The sequence below is a fragment of the Chlorocebus sabaeus genome, chromosome 22, assembly GCF_047675955.1.
Source record: "Chlorocebus sabaeus isolate Y175 chromosome 22, mChlSab1.0.hap1, whole genome shotgun sequence".
Taxonomy (NCBI): domain Eukaryota; kingdom Metazoa; phylum Chordata; class Mammalia; order Primates; family Cercopithecidae; genus Chlorocebus; species Chlorocebus sabaeus.
The window spans coordinates 90,728,922-90,754,862 of NC_132925.1; the positions used below are offsets into that span (position 1 = coordinate 90,728,922).

Here is a 25,941-nt window from a genome sequence, read left to right on the forward strand (position 1 = left end):
TTTCTGGTAATAGTGAAGCATTACAAATCCTGTCAATTATTCTGCGTGCTGTCTTCCAGAAACTGTTAGGTGCTGTAAAATGAAGATGTGGGAGAATAGCATCTTTGAATTCAGCCAGTTTGCTACTTGCACAGTTTTCTCCTGTTAGGATGTAAGTCAGTGGAACCTGCATATTTAAGCATGGCAAGGCATCAGCTTTTAAAAGGACCTAGATGGTTCAAAGAAAAGCTGTAAAGGTTTTCTACGATACACTTAAAATTTTGATTTTTTTTTTTTTGAGACGGAGTCTCGCTCTGTCACCCAGGCTGGAGTGCAGTGGTGTGATCTCGGCTCACTGCAACCTCCTCCGCCTCCCAGGTTGAAGTGATTCTCCTGCCTCAGCCTCCCGAGTAGCTGGGACTACAGGCTTGTGCCACCATGCCCGGCTAATGTTTGTATTTTTGGTAGAGATGGGGTTTCACCATGTTGATCAGGCTGGCCTCGAACTCCTGACCTCGTGATCCACCCGCCCTCGGCCTCCCAAAGTGTTGGGATTACAGGTGTGAGCCACTGCACCCGGCCAAATTTTGATTAGTTTTTTAGGCTTGCTTGTTCTGGGTTATCTTTGTTTTTAACTATTAAGTTTGAGATCTTCTTTTTAAACTGGTATTTATAAATAATGTTTCTCCAAGTTTGTCAACTAAGATTTACTTATTAGATGTCTTCCTTCGGGTCCTCTCTGATGAAGTATTCGTATACCTCTTTGAGAACCTCTGCAGTTCCACATCCTCTCTCCAGCTTATGTTGTCATTTCAAACTAAAGATCAAATAGTGGCTTAATTTTCTTTTAACTTTGAATTGCTCTAGGAAAGTAACCAAAGTCAGGGGCTCTGGACGTGACTGTCTTTCTTTAAGGCAGCTTCAGAATCAGGGATGTCTTTCCTTACTTTGGATATGCTTTTTTTTTTTTTTAAATATACTTTCTTTTAGTTTAATTAGTTGTGGTTTATATTTGATGTGTGGTGCTTCTTTCTTGTCTGGCTTTTAAATGGCCACTCTTGATTTGTAAGGGTCTCTGATTTCTGAATTCTGAATTAGCTTTAGAATTAGGTGTTACATGAATACCTCTTCTTTTCTTTTTATTGTTATTATTTTTTTGAGACAGAGTCTCGCTGTGTTGCCTGGGCTGGAGTGCTGTGGTGAGATCTTGGCTCACTGCAAGCTCCGCCCCCTGTGTTCACACCATTCTCCTGCTTCAGCCTCCCAAGGAGCTGGGACTACAGGTGTCTGCCACCATGCCCTCCTTATTTTTTGTATTTTTTAGTAGAGACAGGGTTTCACTGTGTTAGTCAGGATGGTCTCGATCTCCAGACCTTGTGATCTCCGCCCACCTTGGCCTCCTAAAGTATGGGGATTACAGGCGTGAGCCCCTGCGCCCAGCCTAATACCTGTTCTTTTCTGTTATTCTGTTGCCCTACATTTTGTTCCAGATGTTTTAAGTCCTCTCCAGACTTCACTTAAATGCTTCCTTTTTATTTTTTCCTAGTTATTACATTAGATTGTGATTTCTGTTATTAAATTGATGTGGCTGTATGAAGACATGATAGATAAATTTCTTCCTTTGCTGAAAGAGGGAAGGAATGCTTCTTTCGTCTCACTCTTCAGGCAAGGGCCAAACTGTAGGTAGAAATGGTGGCTGTGTCAGAAGGCTGTTTTTCTCTCTTTTTTTTTTTGAGATGGAATTTAACTCTTGTCGCCCAGGCTGGAGTGCAATGGCGCGATGCAACCTCCACCTCCTGAGTTCATGCCATTCTGCTGCCTGAGCCTCCTGAGTAGCTGGGGCTACCGATGCCCAACACCACGCTCGGCTAATTTTTTTGTATTTACAGTAGAGACAGTGTTTCACTATGTTGACCAGGCTGGTCTTGAACTCTTGACCTCGTGATCTGCCCGCCTCGGCCTACCAAAGTGCTGAGATTCCAGGCCTGAGCCACTGTGCCCGCCCATGTTTTTCTCTTTCTTAAAATTTGTGAAATATTTACCCATCCATGTAAATTTAGGCGATCTCTGTACAATTTAATGAAAAAGTATAAAGTAAATGCTGGCGAAACTACTACTTTTTCAAGAAATAGAACAATGCCAGTATCCATGAACCCTTTGTGGGTCCCTTCCTGATCACAGCTTCTCAGGCCTTGCAGACAGCTGTTATTCTGTGATCACATTCTTCTTCTTTTTACCTTTACCATCTTGTTAACCCTTGAGATAGTTTAGATTTGTTTCTTTTTGAGTTTTATATAAATGGAGTCATACTGTATTATGTTGTCTTAATACAGTGTTTCTGAAATTTGTTCACATTGTGTGCAGCTGTTCATTCCCATTTTTTTATGTAGTAGTCTGTTGTATGAATATACCATAATGTATTTATCCATTCCACTTTTAATAGATGTCTGGGTTGCTTCCAGGTTTTAGCTATTAACAGTGCTGCTGTGAACATTCTTCTATTAAGTACCCTTGTTAAAAAAAAGTGCCTTCATATACACTGATGGGTAAAATTGCTCAGGTTCATAGAATGGATATTTTCAGCTTCACTAGATAATGCAAGTGGTTGTGCCAGTTTACAGTCCGTCAGTGTTTGGGAAAAATACAAATGTTAATTTCCCGATTGAAAATAGAACTATGGCCGGGTGCAGTGGCTCACGCCTGTAATCCCAACACTTTAGCAGGCCAATGCAGGCAGATCACCTGAGATCAGGAGTTCCAGACCAGCCTGGCCAACATGGTGAAACCTCCTCTCTACTAAAAATACAAAAATTAGCAGGCATAGTGATGGGCGCCTGTAATCCCAACTACTCGGGAGGATGAGGCAGGAGAATCGTTTGAACCTGGGAGGCAGAGGTTGCAGTGAACTGAGACTGCGCCATTGCACTCCAGGCTAGGGGACAGAGTGAGAATGTGTTTCCAAAAAAAAAAAAAAAGAAGAAGAAAAGAAAATAGAACCATGATGAAAATGCCCCTAAACCAGGGACTCCTCTGGCATGGGGCAGATAAATGGCCTAATGGAATAACTTCTATCACAAACCCTGCAGTTGTCTAGTATCCTTAAAAATAGAAATAGGGGGCTGGGCGCGGTGGCTCAAACCTGTAATCCCAGCACTTTGGGAGGCTGAGATGGGCGGATCACGAGGTCAGGAGATCGAGACCATCCTAGCTAACATGGTGAAACCCCGTCTCTACTAAAAAAAATACAAAAAACTAGCTGGGCGTGGTGGCGGGCGCCTGTAGTCCCAGCTACTCAGGAGGCTCAGGCAGGAGAATGGCATAAACCCGGGAGGTGGAGCTTGCAGTGAGCTGAGATCCTGCCACTGCACTCCAGCCTGGGCGACAGAGCGAGACTCTGTCTCAAAAAAAAAAAAAAAATAGAAATAGGGGTGGAACACAGTGACTCGTGATTGCAATCCCAGCAGTTTGGGAGGCCAAGGTGGGAGGATTACTTGAGCCTAAGAGTTGGAGACCAGCCTGGGCAAGATAGCAAGACCCTGTTTCTGCTAAAAAATAAAAATAGCTAGATGTGGTAGCATGGGCCTGTAGTCCCAGCTACTCGGGAGGCTGAGATAGGAGGATTGTTTGAGCCAGGAGTGTGAGGCTGCAGTGACCTGTGAACGTACCACTGCATTTTATCCTGGGTAATGGAGCAAGACCCTGTCTTATTTAAAAAAAAAAAAAAAAAAAAAGACAAAAGGCTGGCTGCAGTGGCTCAGGGCATGTAATCTCAGCACTTTGGGAGGACTAGAGTGGCCGGATCACCTGAGTTCAGCAGCTCAAGAACAGCCTGACCAATATGGTGAAACCCCGATTCTACTAAAAATACAAAAAAATTTAGCTGGGCTTGGTGGTGTGCGCCTGTAGTTCCTGCTACTCGGAAGGCTGAGGCAGGAGAACTGCTTGAACCCAGGAAGCGGAGGTTGCAGTGAACCGAGGTGGTGCCATTGCACTCCAGCCTGGGCAACAAAGTGAGACTCCATCTCAAAAAAATAAAAATACAAGCAAACAAAACCCAGGCAGAAGAACAGAAATATGTCAGTCCTGGATGGGCGCGGTAGCTCACGCTTGTAATCCCAGCACTTTGGGAGACCGAGGCGGGCGGATCACGAGGTCAGGAGACTGAGACCATCCTGGCTAACACAGTGAAACTCTGTCCCTACTAAAAAATACAAAAAAAAAAAAAAATTAGCTGGGCGTGGTAGCGATCGCCTGTGGTCCCAGCTACTCGGGAGGCTGAGGCAGGAGACTGGCATGAACCTGGGAGGCGGAACTTGCAGTGAGCTGAGATTGTGCCACTGCACTCCAGTGCAGCTGAGATCACGCCACTGCATTCCAGCCTGGGTGACAGTGAGACTCTGTCTCCAAAAAAAATAAAATGAATACATTCACATGGAAAAAAAAAAATCAGTTTCCATTGTAAGGAGTCATATTTGTCATATAAACATATGGAGTTATTTCAAAGAAGCATGGAAGACATACTTTTTTTTTTGAGATAAGCCTCCACCTCCTGGGTTCAAGCAATTCTTCTGCCTCAGCCTCCCAACTAGCTGGGACTACAGGCGTATGGTACCCTGCCTGGCTAATTTTCGTATTTTTAGTAGAGACGGGGTTTCACCCCTATTGGCCAGGCTGGTCTTGAACTCCTGACCTCATGATATGCCCACCTTGATTTTCCAAAGTGCTGGGATTTACAGGCATGAGCCACTGCACCTTGCCTATTTTATTTTTATTTATTTATTTATCTATTTATTTTTATTATTTTTTGAGACAGAGTCTTGTTCTGTTGCCCAGGCTGGAGTGCAGTGGTGCGATTTCGGTTTACTGCAACTTCTGTCTCCCGGGTTCGAGTGATTCTCCTACCTCACCCTCCCTAGTAGCTAGGACTACAGGCACCATACCTGGCTAATTTTCATATTTTTAGTAGAGATGGGGTTTCACCATATTAGCCAGGCTGGTCTCAAATTCCTGACCTTGTGATCTGCCTGCCTTGGCCTCCCAAACTGCTGGGATTACAGGCGTGAGCCACTGCGCCCAGCCTATTTTATTTTATTTTTTTTTGAGACAGAGTTTTGCTCTTGTTGCCCGGGCTGGAGTGCAGTTGCGCAATCTCGGCTCACTGCAATCTCCACCTGCTGGGTGCAAGCAATTCTCCTGCCTCAGCTTCCCAGGTAGCTGAGGTTACAAGTGCCCGCCACCATGCCTGGCTAATTTTTGTGGTTTTGGTGGAGATAGGATTTCACCATGTTGGCCAGACTAGTCTTGAACTCTCAACCTCAGGTGATCTGCCCACCTCAGCCTCCCAGAGTGCTGGGGATTACAGGCGTTAGCTGCTGCACCGAGCCCCATGTGAATGTGTTCAAACTGGACTAAGCTATGAAGAGCCATTGTTGGAGTAGATGTGAACCTTGAGGGGCCTCAAAGCCCAAGGAAGAGGTAAGGTTCTGAGGCAGCTCAGACTTTCTTCTTTTAGTCCATCACGGATTGTTGACTCACTGCAGAGCCATACAGGGGGCCCAAAAGAGGTTTCAGGGATAAGAAACCCAAGAAAGCATGAGGATCTTCCCTTGGTACCTAAACGGAAAAAAGAAAAAAAATTTGCAAACAGACCTATAGAAATGTAATAGACTGTTGTTTTGGAGTAACCTTTGTCCATGGTACCATCTTATGTTCTAGTAATAAAATAATAAAAATAGTAACTCATGTAGTGAAGAATTGCCATGCATCAGGCACTATGTTAAGCTCCAGTAGAAGGAAATACAGAGGAGCCAGACGCAGTGGCTCACTCCTGTAATCCCAGCACTTTGGGAGGCCAAGGATCATGAGGTCAGGAGATGGAGACTGTCCTGGCTAACACAGTGAAAACCTGTGTCTACTAAAAATAGAAAAAAATTAGCCAGGCGTGGTGGTGGGCACCTGTAGTCCCAGCTACTTGGGAGGCTGAGGCAAGAGAATGGTGTGAACCTGGGAGGCGGAGGTTGCAGTGAGCCCAGATCGCACCACTGCACTCCAGCCTGGGTGACAGCAAGACTCTGTCTCAAAACAGAAAAAGAAGGAAATACGGGGAGATATCAGTGATGAATTTGAATTTATACCAGCAAAAATGTCCAGGGTCTGTTTAAGGGAGTGCTGGTTTTCCTTTATTTGTTTATTTATTTTACAAAGCAGCTATATTTAAAAGCATTTAGAAGTAAATGCTTGTTTACAGACCTCATACACCCCAAGAGCATTAGAGTATTTTCTGTTTTTGTTGTTAGTCTCATCAGAGTCTTAGAAATTGGGAACACTCAAATATCCTCATGGCTGCGTGTTTTTCAGAAATACTTTATTTAATGTCTTACTGCTTCTCACTAAGTCTTTTACTTGGAGCTAACTAAGAATCTTTTGTCTCTTTTAGAAGTTTCTCTATTTCTGTTTATTACAAAGGCTCAACTTTTGTGTCTTATGAGCAGCATCTTGAAGTTAAGTCTTCATTATTTTGTACAAGTTTTTGATATTTTATCGTTTAGTTTCTTTTTCTTTTTCTTTTTTTTTTTTTTTCTTGAGATGGAGTTTCGCTGTTGTTGCCCAGGCAGGAGTGCGGTGGCATGGTCTTGGCTTACTGCAACCTCCGCCTCCTGGGTTCAAGCAATTCTCCTGTCTCAGCCTTCCGAGTAGCTGGGATTGCAGGCGCCCGCCACCACGCCCAGCTCATTTTTTTTTTGTATTTTTAGTAGAGACGGGTTTCACCATGTTGGTTAGGCTGGTTTCAAACTACTGACCTTGGGTGATCCACCCACCTTGGCCAAAGTGCTGGGATTACAGGCATGAGCCACGTCGTTCAGCTGGTTTAGTTTCTCTCAGATTTTGAAAGAAAATCATACTGTGATCAACCAGAATTGTTTATGTGTCTGTTACCATTCCTGCACTATAGCCACTGTGTAGAAAAAGATGAGTTATTTATTTATCTATTCATTTTTTGAGACGGAGTCTCGCCCTGTCACCCATGCTGAAGTGCAGTGGCACAATCTCACCTCCCGGGTTCATGCCATTCTCCGACCTCAGCCTCCCAAGTAACTGAGACTACAGGCGCCCAACACCACGCCTGGCTAGTTTTTTTGTATTTTTAGTAGAGACGGGGTTTCACTGTGTTAGCTAGGATGGTCTCGATCTCCTGACCTGGTGATCCCCCCGCCTCGGCCTCCTAAAGTGCTGGGATTACAGGCGTGAGCCTTAGATTAATACAACTTGTGGAAAATTCAGAGGAGTATTAAACAGGAAGAAACTTAAATATTCTGGTTCCATCATCCAGGCATAACTACTGTTAGCATTCCTTTTTTTTTGTTTGTTTTTTGAGGCGGAGTCTCACTCTTTCCCCAGGCTGAAGTGCAGTGGCGCAATCTCAGCTCCCTGCAACCTCTGCCTCCTGGATTCAAGCCATTTTCCTGCCTCAGCCTCTAGAGTAGCTGGGATTATGGGTGGCTGCCACTATGCCCAATTAGTTTTTGTATTTTTAGTGGAGATGGGGTTTCACCATGGTGGCCAGGCTGGTCTCACAATCTTGGCTGGATGCTATGGCTCATGCCTGTAATCCTAGCACTTTGGGAGACCGATGCTGTGGATCGCTTGAGGTAAGGAGTTCGAGAACATCCTGACCAACATGGCGAAATCCCGTCTCCACTAAAATACAAAAATTAGCTGGGTGTGGTGGCGGGTGCCTGTAATCCCAGGTACTTTTTAGGCTGAGGTAGGAGTGTTGCTTGAACCCAGGAGGCGAAGGTTTCAGTGAACCAGGATCATGCAACTATACTCCAACCTGGGCGACAGAGCAAGACTCTGTCTCAAACAAAAAAAAAAATAAAAGAATTTAGGCTGGGTGTAGTGGCTCACGCCTGTAATCTCAGCACTTTGGAAGGTGGAAGCAAGTGGATTACCTGAGGTTAAGAGTTCAAGACCAGCCTAACCAACATGGCGAAACCTCGTCTCTACTAAAAATACAAAAATTAGTCTGGTGTGGGCTGGGTGCAGTGGCTCACGCCTATAATGCCAGCACTTTGGGAGGCTGAGGCGGGTGGATCATGAGGTTTGGAGTTCAAGACCAGCCTGGCCAAGATGGTGAAACCTTGTCTCTACTAAAAATACAAAAATTAGCTGGGCATGATGGCAGGTGCCTGTAATCCCAGCTACTCGGGAGGCTGAGCCAGGAGAATCGCTTGAACCCAGGGGGCGGAGGTTGCAGTGAGCCATGTTCGTGCTACTGCACTCCAGCCTGGGTGACAGAGTGAGACTCCATCTCAAGAAAAGAAAAAAAATTTAGCCAGGTGTGGTGCTGCCCACCTGTAGTCCCAGCTACTTAGGAGACTCAGGCAAGAGAATTGCTTGAACCCGGGAAGCAGAGGTTGTGGTGAGCTGAGATCATGCCACTGCACTCCAGCCTGGGTGACAGAGTGAGACTCCATCTCAAAAAAAAAAAAAAATTTAAGATAGTGATGGTTTCCCTATGTTGCCTAGACTGGTCTCAAACTTGTGGGCTCAAATGATCTTCTTGGGCTCAAATGATCATCAGCCTTCCAAAGCATTGGGGTTACAGGCTTGAGCCACCATGCCCAGCCTGTTAACTTAATTGGTTGCTTATTTACTTATTATCTATGAATAAATGATAGAGTCTCACTGTCACCCAGGCTGGAGTGCAGTTGCATGATAATAGCTCACTGCAGGCTCAAACTGCTGGGATCAAGCCCTCCTTCCGCCTCAGCCTCCCAAGTAACTGGGACAACAGGTGAGAGCCACCATGCTCAGCTTAGTATTGACATTTTCTAATGGTTTTATGGAATGTTTCCTACCTCAAGCTTGTTTGTCTTTTAAATTATTACTATTATTTCTAAGAGATAGGATCTCACTGTGGTGCCCAGGTTGGAATGCAGTGGCTGTCCACAGACAGGATCCTGCTTCTGATCAGTACGGAGGTTTTGACCTGCTCCATTTCCAACTTGGGTCGGTTCACCCCTCCTTAGGCAACCTGGTGATTTCCTGCTCCCATGAAGTCACCATATTAATGCTGAACTTAGTGTGGACACCTGATTGACATAGCGCACTACAGCCCAGAACTCCTGGACTACTCAAGCCATCCTCCTGTTTCAGCCTTCTGAGTAGCCGAGACTGCAGGCATGCACCATCATCCCAGTCCCCCTCCCCCCTCTTTTTTTTTTTTTGAGACAGAGTCTCACTCTGTCTCCAGGCTGGAGTGCAGTGGTGCGATCTTGGCTCACTGCAACCTCCACCTCCCAGGTTCAAGCGATTCTCCTGCCTCAGCCTCACGAGTAGCTGGGATTACAGGCATGCTCCACCATGCCCAGCTAATTTTGTATTTTTAGTAGAGACAGGGATTCTCCATGTTGGTCAGGCTGGTCTCAAACACCCAATCTCAGGTTATATGCCTGCCTTGGCCCCGCAAAGTCCATGGTGTTAGGATTACAGACGTGAGCCACTGCACCTGACCTTTTTTTGTTTGTTTGTTTGTTTGAGATGGAGTCTTGCTCTGTTGCCCAGGCTGGAGTGCAGTGGTGCAGTCTCGGCTCACTACAAGCTCCGCCTTCCAGGTTCACACCATTCTCCTGCCTCAGCCTCCCGAGTAGCTGGGACTACAGGCACCTGCCACCACGCCTGGCTTATTTTTTGTATTTGTATTTTGTATTAGCCAGGGTGGTCTCAATCTCCTGACCTCATGATCCACCCGCCTTGGCCTCCCAAAGTGCTGGGATTACAGATGTGATCCACTGCGCCAGGCTTTTTTTTTTTTTTAATGAAAGGCTTAAAGAATGGATTTTGATGGTTTATAGCAAGTAACTTTTTGAAGCTTTTATATTTTCTGACAACCGAATATCTAGCTTATTTGCCTGTTTGCTCAGGAAATAAATTTGTATTTGGACTAGCATTTCTTATAGTAACTTTTTAAAGGTACTATTCTAGAAATACTGACTGGTAGGATTTATTTGGAGATGACATAGGCAGCAGAATGATTTTTATCATGTCTTTGGAAACTTGATTGACAAAAAATACGTTCTGGACTTTGGTATGAAATGTTGTATTCTAAAACTAAAATATTGATTAAATAGAAGTTATTTTCACTTAGCTAAATGTTTGTCTAAAATAGAGGACATGTTGCTGGGGGCAGTGGCTCACGCCTCTAATCTTAGCACTTTGGGAGGGTGGGCAGATTGCTTGAGACGAGGAGTTTGGGACCAGCCTGGCTAACATAGCAAAACTCCATCTCCACTGAAAATACAAAAACTAGCCTGGTGTGGGGGCAGGTGCCTGTAATTCCAGCATTTTGGGAGGCCAAGACGGGCAGATTACAAGGTCAGGAGTTCGAGACCTGCTTAGTCAACATGGTGATACCCTGTCTGTACTAAAAATACAAAAGTTTGGTGGGCATATTGGCGTGTGCCTGTAATCCCAGCTACTTGGGAGACTAAGGCAGGAGAATTGTTGGAACCTGGGAGACAGAGGTTACAGTGAGCAGAAATCATGCCACTGCACTCCTGGGCTACAGAGCAAGACTCTGTCTCCAAAAAAAAAAAAAAAAAAAGAAGGCTTTGGCCAGGCATGGTGGCCTACATCTGTAATCCCAGCACTTTGGGAGGCTGAGGTGGGCAGATAGATCTCTTGAGCCCAGGAGTTTGAGAACAATGTGGGCAACATGGCAAAACCCTGTCTCTGCAACAAATACAGTAATTAGCTGGGCGTGATGGCACATGCCTGTAGTCCCAGCTGCTTGGGCGGCTGAGGTGGGAGGATCGATAGAGCCTAGGAGGTTGAGGTTGCAGTAAGCCAAGATCTTATACCACTGCAGTCCATCCTGGGCGATAGAATAAGACCTTGTCTCAAGAAACCCACAACAGAAAATCGGGGGTGTGGAACTTTAATTTCCTGATCTTACATAGAACTCCATAGATACTCCAATTTTTTTGTTTTTTAAGACAGAATCTCACTCTGTTGCCTAGGCTGGAGGGCAATGGTGCAGTTTCATCTCACTGCAGCCTCCATCTCCTGGGTTCAAGTGATTCTCCTGTCTCAGCCTCCTGAGTAGCTGGGATTACAGGCATGTGCCATCATGCCTGGCTAATTTTTATATTTTTAGTAGAGGCAGGGTTTCACCATGCTGGCCAGGCTATTCTCGATCTCCTCCTGCCCTCAGGTGATCCACCTGGCTCAGCCTCCCAAAAAGTGCTGGTATTAGAGGCCTGAGCCACTGCACCTGGGCAATACTCTAAAAATGAGTCTACAAGTAGAGGCATAAAGGTATGATGTGATTGGTAGGGTTTGGTGAGAGGAGGGTGATTTTTAGTTTTTTATGTATAATTTGTTTAGGCTTTTTTTTTTTTTTTGAGATGGCGTTTCACTCTTGTTGCCCAGACTGGAGTGCAATGGCATGATCAAGAACCAGAGGTCAAAGCATACTTAGCTGCTTTTACTTTTTATTTATTTATTTATTTATTTATTTATTTATTTATTTTTTTGAGACGGAGTCTTGCTCTGTAGCCCGGGCTGGACTGCAGGGGCCGGATCTCAGCTCACTGCAAGCTCCGCCTCCCGGGTTTACGCCATTCTCCTGCCTCAGCCTGCGGAGTAGCTGGGACTACAGGCGCCCGCCACCTCGCCCGGCTAGTTTTTTTGTATTTTTAGTAGAGACGGGGTTTCACCGTGTTAGCCAGGATGGTCTCGCTCTCCTGACCTCGTGATCCGCCGTCTCGGCCTCCCAAAGTGCTGGGATTACAGGCTTGAGCCACCGCGCCCGGCCCTTTTTTTTTTTTTTTGAGACAGAGTCTGGCTCTGTCACCCAAGCTGGAGTGCAATGGCGCGGTCTTGGCTCACTGCAAGTTCTGCCTCCCAGGTTCACACCTTTCTCCTGCCTCAGCCTCCCGAGTACCTGGGACTACAGGCACCTGCCACCATGCCCGGTTAATTTTTCTATTTTTAGTAGAGATGGGGTTTCACCGTGTTAGCCAGGATGGTCTCGATCTCCTGACCTTGTGATCCGCCCGCCTGGGCCTCCCAAAGTGCTGGGATTACAGGAGTGAGCCACCGTGCCCGGCCTTATTTTATATCTTTTTATACTATTAGAACGGTTTTTCTTAGTTAAGTTTCATATCCCTTTCCCCAACCCCTGAATAAACCTCCAAAAACAAAACAGAAACTAGGTGGAATTCTATACTGAGTACTGTAGAAAGCTTGTTTCTAATAAGGAAAGTTGGTGAAATTATCTTTTACACTTAATATCAGACTTGAGGTGAGGTTTAAGCTGCCCCTTCTGAGTTTCTGAAACTTGAAAGACAAGAGTGAGGAGAAATAGGGTTACTAGGAGGATCATAGACACTGGCTTTACTAGGCAATAGTCATGAAGGTTTTTCAGTTCTGTAAACTTCGTTTGCGGTGTTTTGTTTTTTTTCTTGGTTTTTTTTTTAATTTTTTTTTTTTGTTTTGTTTTGTTTTGTTTGATTTTGAATTCCCATCTACTCCATCAGGAAACAGTGTTTCTTTGTATTGGTGTTTACTCATTTGTCTTTTCCCAGACTTGAGACAAATAAAGGTTTTTGCTGCATGTAAAAACTTTACTTTTGTACCTTAAAAAAAAGAAAATTGCTTTTTGTAGTAGCTTCGACAATTTTATCAATCTCAGTATATTATGTAAATACAACTGACAGTTGAAGAAAATACATTTTAGGAAATGTAAATTCCAACTGACCTGCTGCTCTTTTGTAATGGAGGTGAAAAACTGAAATTATGTACCAGCATGGTAGAGGACCTGTTAATGGCTGCTCATATACTCTCCTTTGTTCCCTTTTGAGCAGAAGGGTATGTGTGATTAGATATTAGAATTTCATAACTTTGTAATATTACCGGATCTTTATTATGAAAGATGCCTGGTTTTTTTAGGTAGATTGTCACTCTGGTGCCCAAGCTGGAGTGCAGTGGCGCAATCTTGGCTCACTGCAACCTCTGCCTCCTGGACTCAAGCAATTCTCCCGCCTCGGCCTCCTGAATAGCTGGTATTACAGGTGCCTGCTACCATGCCTGGCTAATTTTTGTATTTTTAGTAGAGACAGGGTTTCACTTTGTTGGCCAGGCTGGTCTTGAATTCCTGACCTCAGGTGATCTGCCCACCTTGGCCTCTCAAAGTGTTGGGATTACAGGTGTGAGCCACCGCACCTGGCTGAAAGATGCCTTCTTAAGGAAATCCCTACTGTGATGCTGTTAACAAAGGGGAACTTTGATACATTCTGTGAAAGTGTGGCAAATGAGTGCTTTCGATTACCTAAGCCAAGTAGCCTTCTCTGAATCTGTAGTTAGGCAAAGTGTGCTTGGCTTGATGCTCTCCTTCTGTGTGATGTGGACATCGACAACTTTATTATTTTATTATTAGTATTTTTTTATAGATGAAGGTCTCTCTAGGTTTCCCAGCTCAAAGACCTGGGCTCAAGCAATCCTCCCACCTCAGCCTCCTGAGTAGCTGAGACTACATATGTGCACCACTGTGACCAGCTGATAGCTTAATTTTTTTTTTTTTTTTTTAAGATAGAGTTATGCTCTGTCGCCTAGGCTAGAGTGCATTGGAGTGATCTTGGCTCTCTGCAGCCTAGATCTTTGGACTCAAGCAATCCTTCCACCTTAGCCTCCCTAGTAGCTGGGACTACAGGTGCATGCCACCACACCCAGTTAATTTTTGTAATTTTTTGTAGAGATGGAGTTTCTCCATGTTGCCCAGGCTGAGGTGGAAGGATTGCTTGAGTCCATGAAGCTATGGATATTACAGAGAGAATAGGGTGGCTCACGCCTATAATCCCAGCACTTTGGGAGGCGAGGCCAAGGCGGGCAGATCACCTGAAGTCAGGAGTTTGAGACCAGCCGGGCCAACACAGCGAAACCCAGTCTGTACTAAAAATACATAAATTAGCTGGGCATGGTGGTGGGTGCCTGTAGTCCCAGCTACTTGGGAGGCTGAGGCAGGAAAATCACTTGAACCTGGGAGGATGCAGTGAGCCGAGATCGCGCCACTGCACTCCAGCCTGGGTGACAGAGGGAGACTCCATCTGAAAAAAAAAAAAAAAGGCTGGGCGTGGTGGTTCATGCCTGTAATCCCAGCACTTTGGGAGGCCGAGGCGGGCAGATCACGAGGTCAGGAGATCAAGACCATCCTGGCTAAGATGCCGAAACCCCGTCTCTGCTAAAAATACAAAAAAATTAACTGGGTGTGGTGGCGGATGCCTGTAGTCCCAGCTACTCGAGAGGCTGAGGCAGGATAATGGGGTGAACCCAGGAGGTGGAGCTTACAGTGAGCTGAGATTGTGCCACTGCACTCCAGCCTGGACAACAGAATGAGACTCTGTCTCAAAAAAAAAAAAAATCATAATTCTTCCTGTTCCACATTGAATTTCAAATGTAGCAGGTATATATGAAGCAACTAACATGGGTGAGCTGTTCGGAGAGAACCAGGACATAGTCTTGTCTGCCAAGAATTTAGAGCCTAGGTAGAAGAAAGGAGATGCTTAACCCACATATTTTATATCTGTAACGTAAGGTAGAGCATCTGGTCAGTCTAGTATATCTAGCCTGATTGCTCAAGGGAACAAATCACCTTTCCAGACATTCAGAATTATCTGAGAATCCTTTTTGGCAAAAACGTTTGCTTGGTTTCTGTTACTCTTTCATCCTGCTGCTACTTTTGTTCTGAAGGTCTGGCTGATCAAGGGAGGATGGTACAAAGGTAGCAGCGACAGGGGTCAGCAGTCCACACATTGCACACTTGTCCCTCAGGTAATGAGAGTTAATTGTCTACATCTGCAGGCTAATTCTTAAGGTAAATAAATACCTGATGAAAACTTGTAGAATTTATTTCTGAATTTTAGTAGTGACCTGGATATTTAAAGCACTATATACCTTTTTTTCCCAGAATTATTTTAATAGTATTAGTTACATTTATGTAGTACTATCTATGTGTTAGGTGATTTCCTAAATGCCTTATAATCCTCATGTCAACTGTGAGGTAAGTACTATTGTATCCCCATTTTACTCACAAGAAAACTAAGGTTAATTGACTTTTCTAGAGTTAAATAATGAAGGAAACATAAAGTTGGGATTTGAACCCAGGTAGCTCGGCTCCAGAGTCCATGCTCTTAACCGATAAGCTGTGTTGCAAAAGAGTGGGAGCAGCATATGGCAAAATAGGATTTTTGGTTTTTCTGATGGGAGATGAAGAACATATCCTCTGCCTCTTGTGTCTTGCCACAACTAGGTGGCATACCTATCTCTGCTATAGGAAATGCTTGGAAATAAAACATATCCATAGGAATCCCCGCCCCTGGCTTCTTCCTCCTTGCTTGGTGTCCTCTCTGTGATGGTCACAGAGCAGTTTTGCATGTGACATTTACTGTCCAGTGCTTGGCTCTGCACAGAAGATGGGATTGACCTAGTGCTAGGTGGGAAATGTGTTTTCAGCCTGTTTTATCCAGTATTGTGAAGCATGTGTTTGTTTTTTGTTTTCAGTATGATAGTTTTATTTAAGAAATGTTAATGGAAATAATTTTCAAACATCCATTAATTGAAAAAATAAGGTGGTAAAATAAAACTTTATTTTTTTATTGTATATGTATACAGCTGCCCTGAATATATTCCAGTCTTGTGCAAGGGTAATTGTTTCTGGGCATTTCCTGCTAAAAACAGTAACATAATTTTGACTTCTGTTTATTTCTAGGAACCCTAAGGACTCTGCAATATGAATAATTCCCTGGAGAACACCATCTCCTTTGAAGAGTACATCCGAGTAAAGGCACGGTCTGTCCCGCAACACAGGATGAAGGAATTTCTGGACTCACTGGCCTCTAAGGGGCCAGAAGCCCTTCAGGAGTTCCAGCAGACAGCCACCACTACCATGGTGTACCAACAGGGTGGGAACTGCATATACACAGACAGCACCGAAGTGGCTGGGTCTTTGCTTGAACTTGCCTGTCCAGTCACCACCAGTGTTCAGCCACAAAGCCAGCAAGAACAGCAGATCCAGGTTCAGCAGCCACAGCAGGTTCAGGTATATGGGAAATGCTGAGGTGTAGCCTGTTTAATGTACTTTATTTGTTGTCAGTGTTTTAGTTAGTGGGATCATCACATGTGTATGAATGTTACAGGTTATTTTCATTAAGGGGGGACTCTGAAACTATTTAACACTAAGATTTTCAAAGTTAATGTGGACTAAAAATTTTTTCCTTTTTCTTTAAGTTTTTTTTTTTTTTAAAAAAAACAAACCCCAGTGTCAAGGGCTGACTTTGAATAGCTTGCAGCCAGGGATATGGTTAGCTACCTAGGATACCCCAACCCAGAAGCAGGTCATCTACGAATGGTTTAGCATCAGGTTCAACGTGCCTCGCGTGATGAGTGAGGAGGTGACCACCTTTCTGGCAGCACCCCTTTTCCCAGGATGAGGGGCTCTCTGCACCGGAACCCGTTCCCAGCACATGACCCCACCGGTGGCGATGTCAGTGATGGTGGGGGACTGGCTTTCCAAGGCCGACCAACACTCTGTGGTGCTGCCATGTCATTGTACCTGGGTTGTTTTATTTCTTTGTTTCTTCTTTTTTTGAGATGGAGTCTTGCACTGTGGCCCTGGATGGATTCTCCTGCCCCAGCCTCCTGAGTAGCTGGGATTCCTGGCGCCTGCCAACACACCCAGCTAATTTTTTATACTTTTAATAGAGATAGGGGTTTCACTATGTTGGCCAGGCTGGTCTTGAACTCCTGACCTCGTGATCCGCCTGCCTCCTCATCCCAAAGTGCTGGGATTATAGGCATGAGCCACTGCACCCGGCCACACCTGGGTTGGGTTTTTTTTTTTTTTTTTTTTTTTGAGACAGAGTCTCATTCTGTCACCCAGGCTGGAGTGCAGTGGTGCATTCTTGCCTCCGCCTCCTGGGTTCAAGCTATTCTCACGCCTCAGCCTCCTGAGTAGCTGGGACTACAGGTGTGCGCTACCACCTTCAGCAATTTTTTTTGTATTTTTAAGAGAGACTGGGTTTCCCCATGTTGGGCTTGAACTCCTGACCTCAAGAGATCTGCCTGCCTCCTCGGCCTCCCAAAGTGCTGAGATTACAGGCGTGAGCCACCATGCCCAGCGTTTTTTTTTTTTTTCTTTTTAAATGGAGTTTCGCTCTTGTTATCCAGGCTACTAGAGTGCAATGGCGCGATCATGGCTCACTGCAACCTCCACCTCTCGGGTTCAAACGATTTTCCTGCCTTAGCTTCCTGAGTAGCTGGGATTACAAGCATGCACCACCAAGCCTGGCTAATTTTTTGTATTTTTAGTAGAGACGGGGTTTCACCATGTTAGCCAGGATGGTCTTGATCTCCTGAGCTCATGATCCACCCACCTCGGCCTCCCAAAATTCTGGGATTACAGGCATGAGCCACGGCACCCGGCTGAGGCTTCCTTTCTATTTGTGTCTTCCTGAGTAGAGACAAAACACAGGAGGGTTGGTCTTGGCTCATTACTGATAGTGTGACATTTGAAATTAATTTAAAAATGGAAAGGCTGATGTATTTCAGTGATCTTCGTTAACTTGTGTGATTCCGTAACTCAGATTACCTATAGATTTCTAGGTTTGTGTTTGTTGTTTGTAAGCCACAAAACGGCCAAGTGCATTTGTGGATGCCTGTAATCTCAGCATTTTGGGATGCCAAGGCGGGCGGATCATTGAGTCCAGAAGTTTGAGGCCAGCCTGGGCAATATGGCAAAACCCTGTCTCTACAGAAAATAAAAAAAATTACCCAGGCATGGTGGTATGTACTTGTAGTCCCAGTTACTTGGGAAGCTGAGGTGGGAGGATTGCTTGAGCCCAAGAGGTCAAAACCCGCCTGGGCAACATGGTGAAACCCTGTTTCTACCAAAAATAGAAAAAATTAGCTGGGCGTGGTGATGCACACCTGTGGTCTTAGCTACTTGAGAGACTGAGGTGGGAGAGTCGCTTGAGCCTGGGAGGTGGAGGTTGCAGTGACCTGAGATCATGCCACTGCACTCCAGCCTGGGTGACAGAGTGAGATCCCATCTCAAAATTTTAACAAAAAGAATAAAAATTGTAAGGCACAAAAAAATAATGCTAATGGATGATAAGCTTTCTGAAAGAGGAGAAACTACTACATTTGTTGAGAAGATAAAATGTTCTCCTTTAGTTTTTTGAGACGGAGTCCCAGTCTGTCATCCAGGCTGGAGTGCAGTGTGGGGTGATCTCAGCTCACTGCAACCTCTGCCTCCTGGGTTCAAGCGATTCTCCTGCCTCAACCTCCTGAGTAAGTGGGATTCCAGGCGCCTGCCACTGTGCCGGCTAATTTTTGTATTTTTAGTAGAGACGGGGTTTAACCATGTTGGTCAGTCTGGTCTTAAACTTCTGACCTCAGGTGATCTGGCCTTGGCCTCCCAAAGTGCTGGGATTACAGGCGTGATCCACCGCATCCAGCCAGAGTTTTCCTCTTTAGAGGTCTTTATGTTAGACAACAGGCTCCTCCAGTTGCAAATCCAGTTTTCTTGCCTTTGTCTATTAGGGTCGAATTTCATTGTATTCTGGATGTTTTTTTCACACTGAGAAGACAGGCTCTGCCTCCCGGCCACTGCACTCTAGCCTGGGCAACAGAGTGAGACTCCGTCTCAAAAAAAAAAAAAAAAAAGAAGAAGACAAGAAAGGGACTGGAACGTGCTGGAGAGGCAGGAGTATGGAGAGGTGTGCCTGGTGAGATAGAAGGTTTTCTTTTCCTTCGTATTTTGTTTCTGTTTTTTTAGAGACAGGATTTCACTTGCCCAGGCAGGAGTGCTGTGGCATGATCATGGCTCACTGCAGCCTTGACCTCCTGGGCTCAGGTGATGCTCCCACCTCAGCCTCCCGATTAGCTGGGACTACAGGTACGTGCCACCATGCTCAGCTAATTTTTTCATTTTTGGTAGAGATGGGCTCTCATCATGTTGCTCAGGCTGGTGTTGAACTCCTGGCCTCCAGCAGTCCTCATGGCTCAGCCTCCTAAAGTGCTGGGATTACAGACATGAGCCACTGTTCCCAACTGAAGTAGGTTTCACTGTAGCCCCTCAAAAATGCAGGTGAGTATATTGGAAGGACATAGCCTCTCAAGCTTCAGTACTGGGTTTAAATTTGACTTGACCACTCAATTGTTGATATGAGCTTAATCTTTACCTCCGGTTTGTTCATCAGTTGAATAGGGATAATACCATTTAATGAGACTGAACCAGATAATAAAGTATCTGGCATATGAAGAGATTTTTTTTGTGTTTTGGAGACAGGGTCTCTGTCACCTAGGTTGGAGTGCAGTGGTGTGATCTTGGCTCACTGCAACCTCAGCCTCCCAGGCTCAAGCTATCCTCCCACCTCAGCCTCCCAAGTACATGGGACCACAGCTGCACACCACCAACGCCTGGCTAATTTTTTGTATTTTTGATAGAAACAGAATTTCACCATGTTGTCCAGGCTGAGATTTACTCTCTTTTTTGTAAGATGGAGTCTCACTCTGTCACCCAAGCTGGAGTGCAATGGCACGATCACGGCTCACTTGCAAGCTCCACTTCCTGGGTTCACGCCATTCTCCTGCCTCAGCCTCCCGAGTAGCTGGGACTACAGGCACCCACCACCACGCCCAGCTAATTTCTTGTATTTTTTGTAGAGACGGGGGTTTTACTGTGTTAGCCAGGATGGTCTCGATCTCCTGACTTCATGATCCGCCCGCCTCTGCCTCCCAAAGTGCTGGGATTACAGGTGTGAGTCACCATGGCTGGCCTCTTTTATTTTTATATTTATTTACTTATTTTTTGAGATAGAGCCTCACTCTATTGCCCAGACTGGAATGCAGTGGCACGATCTTGTTTCACTACAACCTGCATCTCTGGGGGTTCAGGCTGGCACGCCCAGCTAATTTTTGTATTTTTAGTAGCGATGGGGTTTCACCATGTTGGCCAGGATGGTCTTGAACTCCTGCCCTTAAGTGATTTGCCCACCTCGGCCTCCCAAAATGCTGAGATTATAGGCATGAGCCACCACACCCAGCCTTGTTTTGTCTTTGTAAGGAAGAAAAAGTACAGGAAAGGTAAGTAAAAGAAGGCTGGCCCAGGTATGGTGGCTCACACCTATAATTCCAGCACTTTAGGAGGCTGAGGTGAGTGGATTCCTTGAGCCTAGGAGTTTGAGGCCAGCCTGCGCAAGATGGCGAAATCCCGTGTGTAAAAAAGTACAAAAATTAACTAGTTGTGGTGGCTTACTCATGTGGTCCTAGGTACTCAGGAGGCTAAAGTGGGAGGATCACCTAAACCTGGGAGGTCATGGTTGCAGTGAGCTGTGATTGTGCCACTGCACTCCAGCCTTTTACACTAAGGACAGGAAAAGGACTGGATTGAGACACTGTCTCAAAAAAAAGGAGAAAAGAAGACTGATTTTCTGGCTCAAATTTTTTTTTTTTTTTTTGAGGCGTAGTCTCGCTCTGTCGCCCAGGCTGGAGTGCAGTGGCCGGATCTCAGCTCACTGCAAGCTCCGCCTCCCGGGTTCACGCCATTCTCCTGCCTCAAGACTCCCGAGTAGCTGGGACTACAGGCGCCCGCCACCTCGCCTGGCTAGATTTTTGTATTTTTTAGTAGAGACGGGGTTTCACCGGGTTAGCCAGGATGGTCTTGATCTCCTGACCTCGTGATCCACCCGTCTCGGCCTCCCAAAGTGCTGGGATTACAGGCTTGAGCCACAGCGCCCGGCCTTCTGGCTCAAATTATTCTGCTGTTATTTACACCTTTGACCTCCTCTTTCTTACCATAGCCGGCCAATTTTTGTACTTTTTTTTAGTGGAGATAGGGTTTCATTTGCCATGTTGGACAGACTGGTCTTGAACTCCTGACCCTAAGCAATTCACTTGCCTCAGCCTCCCAAAGTTCTGGGATTACAGGCGTGAGCCATCATACCTGGTCACTAGGCTGGTCTTGGGATTCCTGAGTTCAAGCGAGCCACCCACTTTGTGGGTGTTTGGATTACAAAGTGTTTGAATTACAGGCACAAGCCATTACACCTGGCCCTGCTTTCTTATAAGGTTAAAGAGTTTGGGGCCAGGTGCGGTGGCTCAGCCTGTAATCCCAGCACTTTGGGAGGCCAAGGTGGGCGGATCACGAGGTCAGGAGATTGAGACCATCCTGACTAACACGGTGAAACCCTGTCTCTACTAAAAATACAAAAAATTAGCTGGGTGTGGTGGCGGGGCACCTGTAGTCCCAGCTACTCAGGAGGCTGAGGCAGGAGAATAGCGTGAACCCGGGAGGTGGAGCTTGCAGAGAGCCGAGGTCACGCCACTGCACTCCAGCCTGGGCAACAGAGCGAGAGTCTGTCTCAAAAAAAAAAAAAAAAAAAAAAAGAGACAGTGAGTTTGGGGATTTAAGTTTGGAGTGATTTTTGAGACTTTATGTTCAAGATAAACTGATCAGTGCTTGAACTTGGGAGGCAGAGGTTGCAGTGAATCGAGATCATGCCACTGTACCACAGCCTGGATGACAGAGAAGACTCTGTCTCAGAAAAAAGAAAAGCCACTAATCGAGATCAGTAACATCGTCTTTCTCCCTAAACTCATGTAAATGAAAGAAGAAACATAAATATAATGACATCCATGAGACAGATTCACTGTGATAGAATCATAAGAATATATGTTTTCCCTAAGTGACTAAAAAGATGCTTTTAAAAAATAAAAAATTCTGGCCAGGCCAGGCGTGGTGGCTCACACTTGTAATCCCAGATGTTTGGGAAGCTGAAGTATGTAGATGACTTGAGCCCAGTAGTTTGAGACCAGGCTGGGAAACATGGTAAAACCTCATCTCTACAGAAAAACACAAAAATTAGTTGAGCATGGTGGTGTGCACTTGTAGTCCCAGCTACTCAGAAGGCAGAGCAACTCCTTGGGCCTAGGAGTCCGAAGTTGCAGTGAGCTGTGATCACGCCGCTGCACTCCATCCTGGGCAAAAGTGAAAGATCCTGTCTCTATAAAATACAGAACAACAAAGCATTTTTAAGAGTGCTGGAAAAAATGAATACCATTTAAAAACTACTAAACCTAAGAAATTGATAAAAGAGTATAAGTAGACAGAATTAGGTGATGAAAGGCTAGGTGTGGTGGCTCATGCTTATTATCCCAGCACCTTGGGGAGGGCGAGGCGGGCAGATCACCTGAGGTCAGGAGTTTGAGATTAGCCTGGCCAACATGGTGAAACCTCATCTCTGCTAAAAACACTAAAATTAGCTGGGCATGTTGGCAGGCGCCTGTAGTCCCAGCTACTTGGAGGCTAAGGCAGGAGAATTGCTTGAACCTGGGAAGCCGAGGTTGCAGTGAGCTGAGATCATGCCATTGCACTCCAGACTCGGCAACAAGAGTGAAACTGTCTCAAAAAGAAAAAAAAAAAATTTGGTGACGAATATATGTAGGAAAGAACTTTTGGGGAAAGTGGGGCAGTTCTTAAGAGTGCCCTAAGCTGAGAAGTAGAGGATACACAGAGTAGAAGTCCACTGGGGTAGCTTTAGAACTAAAGGTTGGGAATTGACTAGAGACTTCAAAACACACACATAAACATATGTATACTTAGAGCTCACATTAGCTTGATGAGCAAGTTAGAGATACATTAGTTTGATGATAATTGTTACTGCCCTTTTGAGGCTGGGTGCAGTGACTCATACCTGTAATCTCAACACTTTGGGAGACTGAGGCAGGAGGATCCTTTGAGTTCAGGAATTCAAGACCAGCCTGGGCAACATAGTGACACCTTGTCTCTACTAAAAATAAAATTAGCTGGGTGTAGTGGTACACACCTGTAATCCCAGCTGCTGAAGAGGCTGAGGTGGAAGGATCGCTTGAGAATACTTTATTTCCAAAAAAAAAAAAAAAAAAAATTTTCCCCCCATGGATCTGTATTTTAGCTAACCTTTTAGAGTGCTCTTTGTGGTCCCCTCGCCCACACAGATTATCAACTGTTAATGCAAGTTATAAGTGTAATTGGAGGAAACGTCCTTTTTTTCTTTAAAAAATAATTTTTGGCTGGGCGTGGTGGCTCATGCCTCTAATCCCAGCACTTTGGGAGGCCGAGGTGGGTGGATCACAAGGGCAGGAGTTCAAGATCAGTCTGGCCAAGATGGTGAAACCCTGTCTCTACTAAAAATACAAAAAAGTAGCCGGGCATGGTGGTAAGCACCTGTAATCCCAGCTACTCAGGAGGCTAAGGCAGAGAACTGCTTGAACCCGGGAGGCTGAAGTTGCCATGAGCCAAGATCGCGCCACTGCGCTCCAGCCTGGGCGACAAAGCGAGACTCCATGTCAAAAAAATAATAATCATAAATAATAATAATAATAATTTTCTACTTGAGGCATTTTTGCCTTATTCAAGTAATTCTAAAAGTCTTATCACAAATTTCTAACTTATGGGATGCTAGTGAGATGGTTTGTGGTATATGGTACCTGCAAGAGTAGTTTTATTCCTTTCTACTTAAAATTTAAATTTTAGGCAAGTTTGGCAGGGTTTGGTTGCTCATGCCTGTAATCCCAGCATTTTGGGAGGCCAAGGCGAGTGGATTGCTTGAGCCCAGGAGTTCTAGACCAGCTCGGGCAACATGGCAAAACTCCCATCTCTACCAGAAGTACAAAAAATTAGCCAGGCGTAGTGGTGCATGCCTGTGTTCCCAGCTACTCAGGAGACTGAGGCTGGAGGATCACTTGGAGCCCAGGAGGTGGAGGTTGCAGTGAGCCAAGATCGTGCCAGTGCACTCTAGCCTGGGCAACAGAGCAGAGACCCCATCACACACACAAAAAGAAATTTTAGCCAAGCTTGGCTCTGTCATCCATGCTGGAATGCAGTGCCATGATCACGGCTCACTGCGGTCTGAACTTCCTGGGCTCAAGCAATCCTCCTACTTCAGCCCACTGAGTAGCTTGGACTACAGCTACTATGCCAAACTAATTTTTTTTTTTTTTGAGGCGGAGTCTCGCTCCCTCGCCCAGGCGGATCTCGGGCTCACTGCAAGCTCCGCCTCCCGGGTTTATGCCATTCTCCTGCCTCAGCCTCCAGAGTAGCTGGGACTACAGGCGCCCGCCACCTCGCCCGGCTAGTTTTCTTTGTATTTTTCGGTAGAGACGGGGTTTCACCGTGTTAGCCAGGATGGTCTCGATCTCCTGACCTCGTGATCCACCCATCTCGGCCTCCCAAAGTGCTGGGATTACAGGCTTGAGCCATCGCGCCCGGCCAATTTTTTATTTTTTATTTTTTTGAGATGGAGTATTGCTCTGTCACCCGGGCTGGAGTGCAGTGGTGTGATCAGAGGCTCACTGTAACCTCAACCTCCCATTCTTAAGAGATCCTCCCACTTCAGCCTCTTGAGTAGCTGGGACTACAGGCTAGAGAGTAGAGTGGCACAATCATAGCTCAGTGAAGCCTTGAACTCCTGGGCGCAAGTGATCCTGCCATTTCACCCTCTGGAGTAGCTGGGACTATAGGCATGCACCACCATGCCTGGCTAATATTTTTACTTTTTGTGGAGACAGAGGTCTTGCTATGTTGCCTAGGGTAGGCTTTCTCTGTCACTGAGGCTGGAGTGCAGTGGCATGTTCTCAGCTCACTGCAGCCTCTGCCCCACCAGGTTCAAGTTATTGTCCTGCCTCAGTCTCTTGAGTCGTTGGGATTACAGGTGCGTACCACCACATCTGGGTAATATTTGTATTTTTAGTAGATAGGGGGTTTAACCATGTTGGCCAGGCTGGTCTCGAACTCCTTACCTAAGGTGATCCACCTGCCTTGGCCTCCCAAAATGCTGGGATTACAGGCATGACCCACCTCACTTGGCCTGATAAATGATTTCTAAGAAAAATGAATTAGTTGATCAGATAACTCATTTTAAAAGAAGAAAAATCGGCTGGGTGCAGTGGCTTCATGCCTGTAATCTCAGCACTTTGGGATGCCTAGGTGGGCATATCACTTAAGGTCAAGAGTTCGAGACCAGCCTGGCCAATGTGGTGAAACCTCGTCTTAACTAAAAATACAAAAATTAGCCAGGCATGGTGGCAGGCGCCAGTAATCCCAGCTACTCAGGAGGCTGAGGCAGGATAATTGCTTGAACCTGGGAGATGGAGGTTGCAGTGAGCCAAGATTGCGCCACCACATTCCAGCCTAGGTGGCAGAGTGAGACTCATGTCTCAACAAGAAAAAAATAAAAATCAGTTAAGAAATACAGTAAAGCATGAAGCATACGAGCTGTAATTCAGTGATAGTAACCAGATTTTTGACATTTTGTTTTAAGCAAGCCATATTATAATTTAAAAACATACTAGGTGTTTAACACAATAGTAGTGGTTCTTTTTTTTTTTCCTTACCCTTATTTTTTTCTGAGATGGTGGTCCTCACTCTGTCACCCATGCCAGAGTACAGTGACACAATCTTGCCTCACTGCAACCTCTGCCTTTTGAGTTCAAGTAGTTCTCCCACCTTAGCCTCCTGAGTTGTTGGGGCCACAGTTGGCGCACAACCATGTCTGGCTAATTTTTTTGTATTCTTGGTAGAGACGGGGTTTCACTACGTTGCCCAGGCTGGTCTTGAACTCCTGAGTTCAAGCAGTTCGCCCGCTTTAGCCTCCCAAAGTGCTGAGGTTACAGGCATGAGCTACCATTCCTGGCCAGCAGTGATTCACAAATGGTGCTTCTAGAGACTCCTAGGGGCCGGGCGTGGTGGCTCACACCTGAAATCTCAACACTTTGGGAGGCCAAGGCAGGCGGATCATGAGGTCAGGAGATCGAGACCATCCGGGCTAACATGGTGAAACCCCATCTCTAATATAAATACAAAACAAAAATTAGCAGGGCGTGGTGGTGGGTGCCTGTAGTCCCAGCTACTCGGAAGGCTGA

At 45.6% G+C, this 25,941-nt stretch overlaps 1 protein-coding gene across 2 annotated transcripts in view; it reads left to right on the forward strand.

The window, feature by feature from the left end:
• The window catches only part of QRICH1 (glutamine rich 1), a 66,552-nt gene that overhangs the window by 1,765 nt on the left and 38,846 nt on the right, over nucleotides 1-25,941 (forward strand). For both annotated transcript variants that reach the window (XM_007984181.3, XM_007984179.3), the window contains one exon: nucleotides 15,749-16,078. In XM_007984181.3, the coding sequence (XP_007982372.1) occupies nucleotides 15,770-16,078 (309 nt within the window). In that variant the 5' untranslated portion in view covers nucleotides 15,749-15,769. The remainder of the gene's footprint in view (nucleotides 1-15,748; nucleotides 16,079-25,941) is intronic.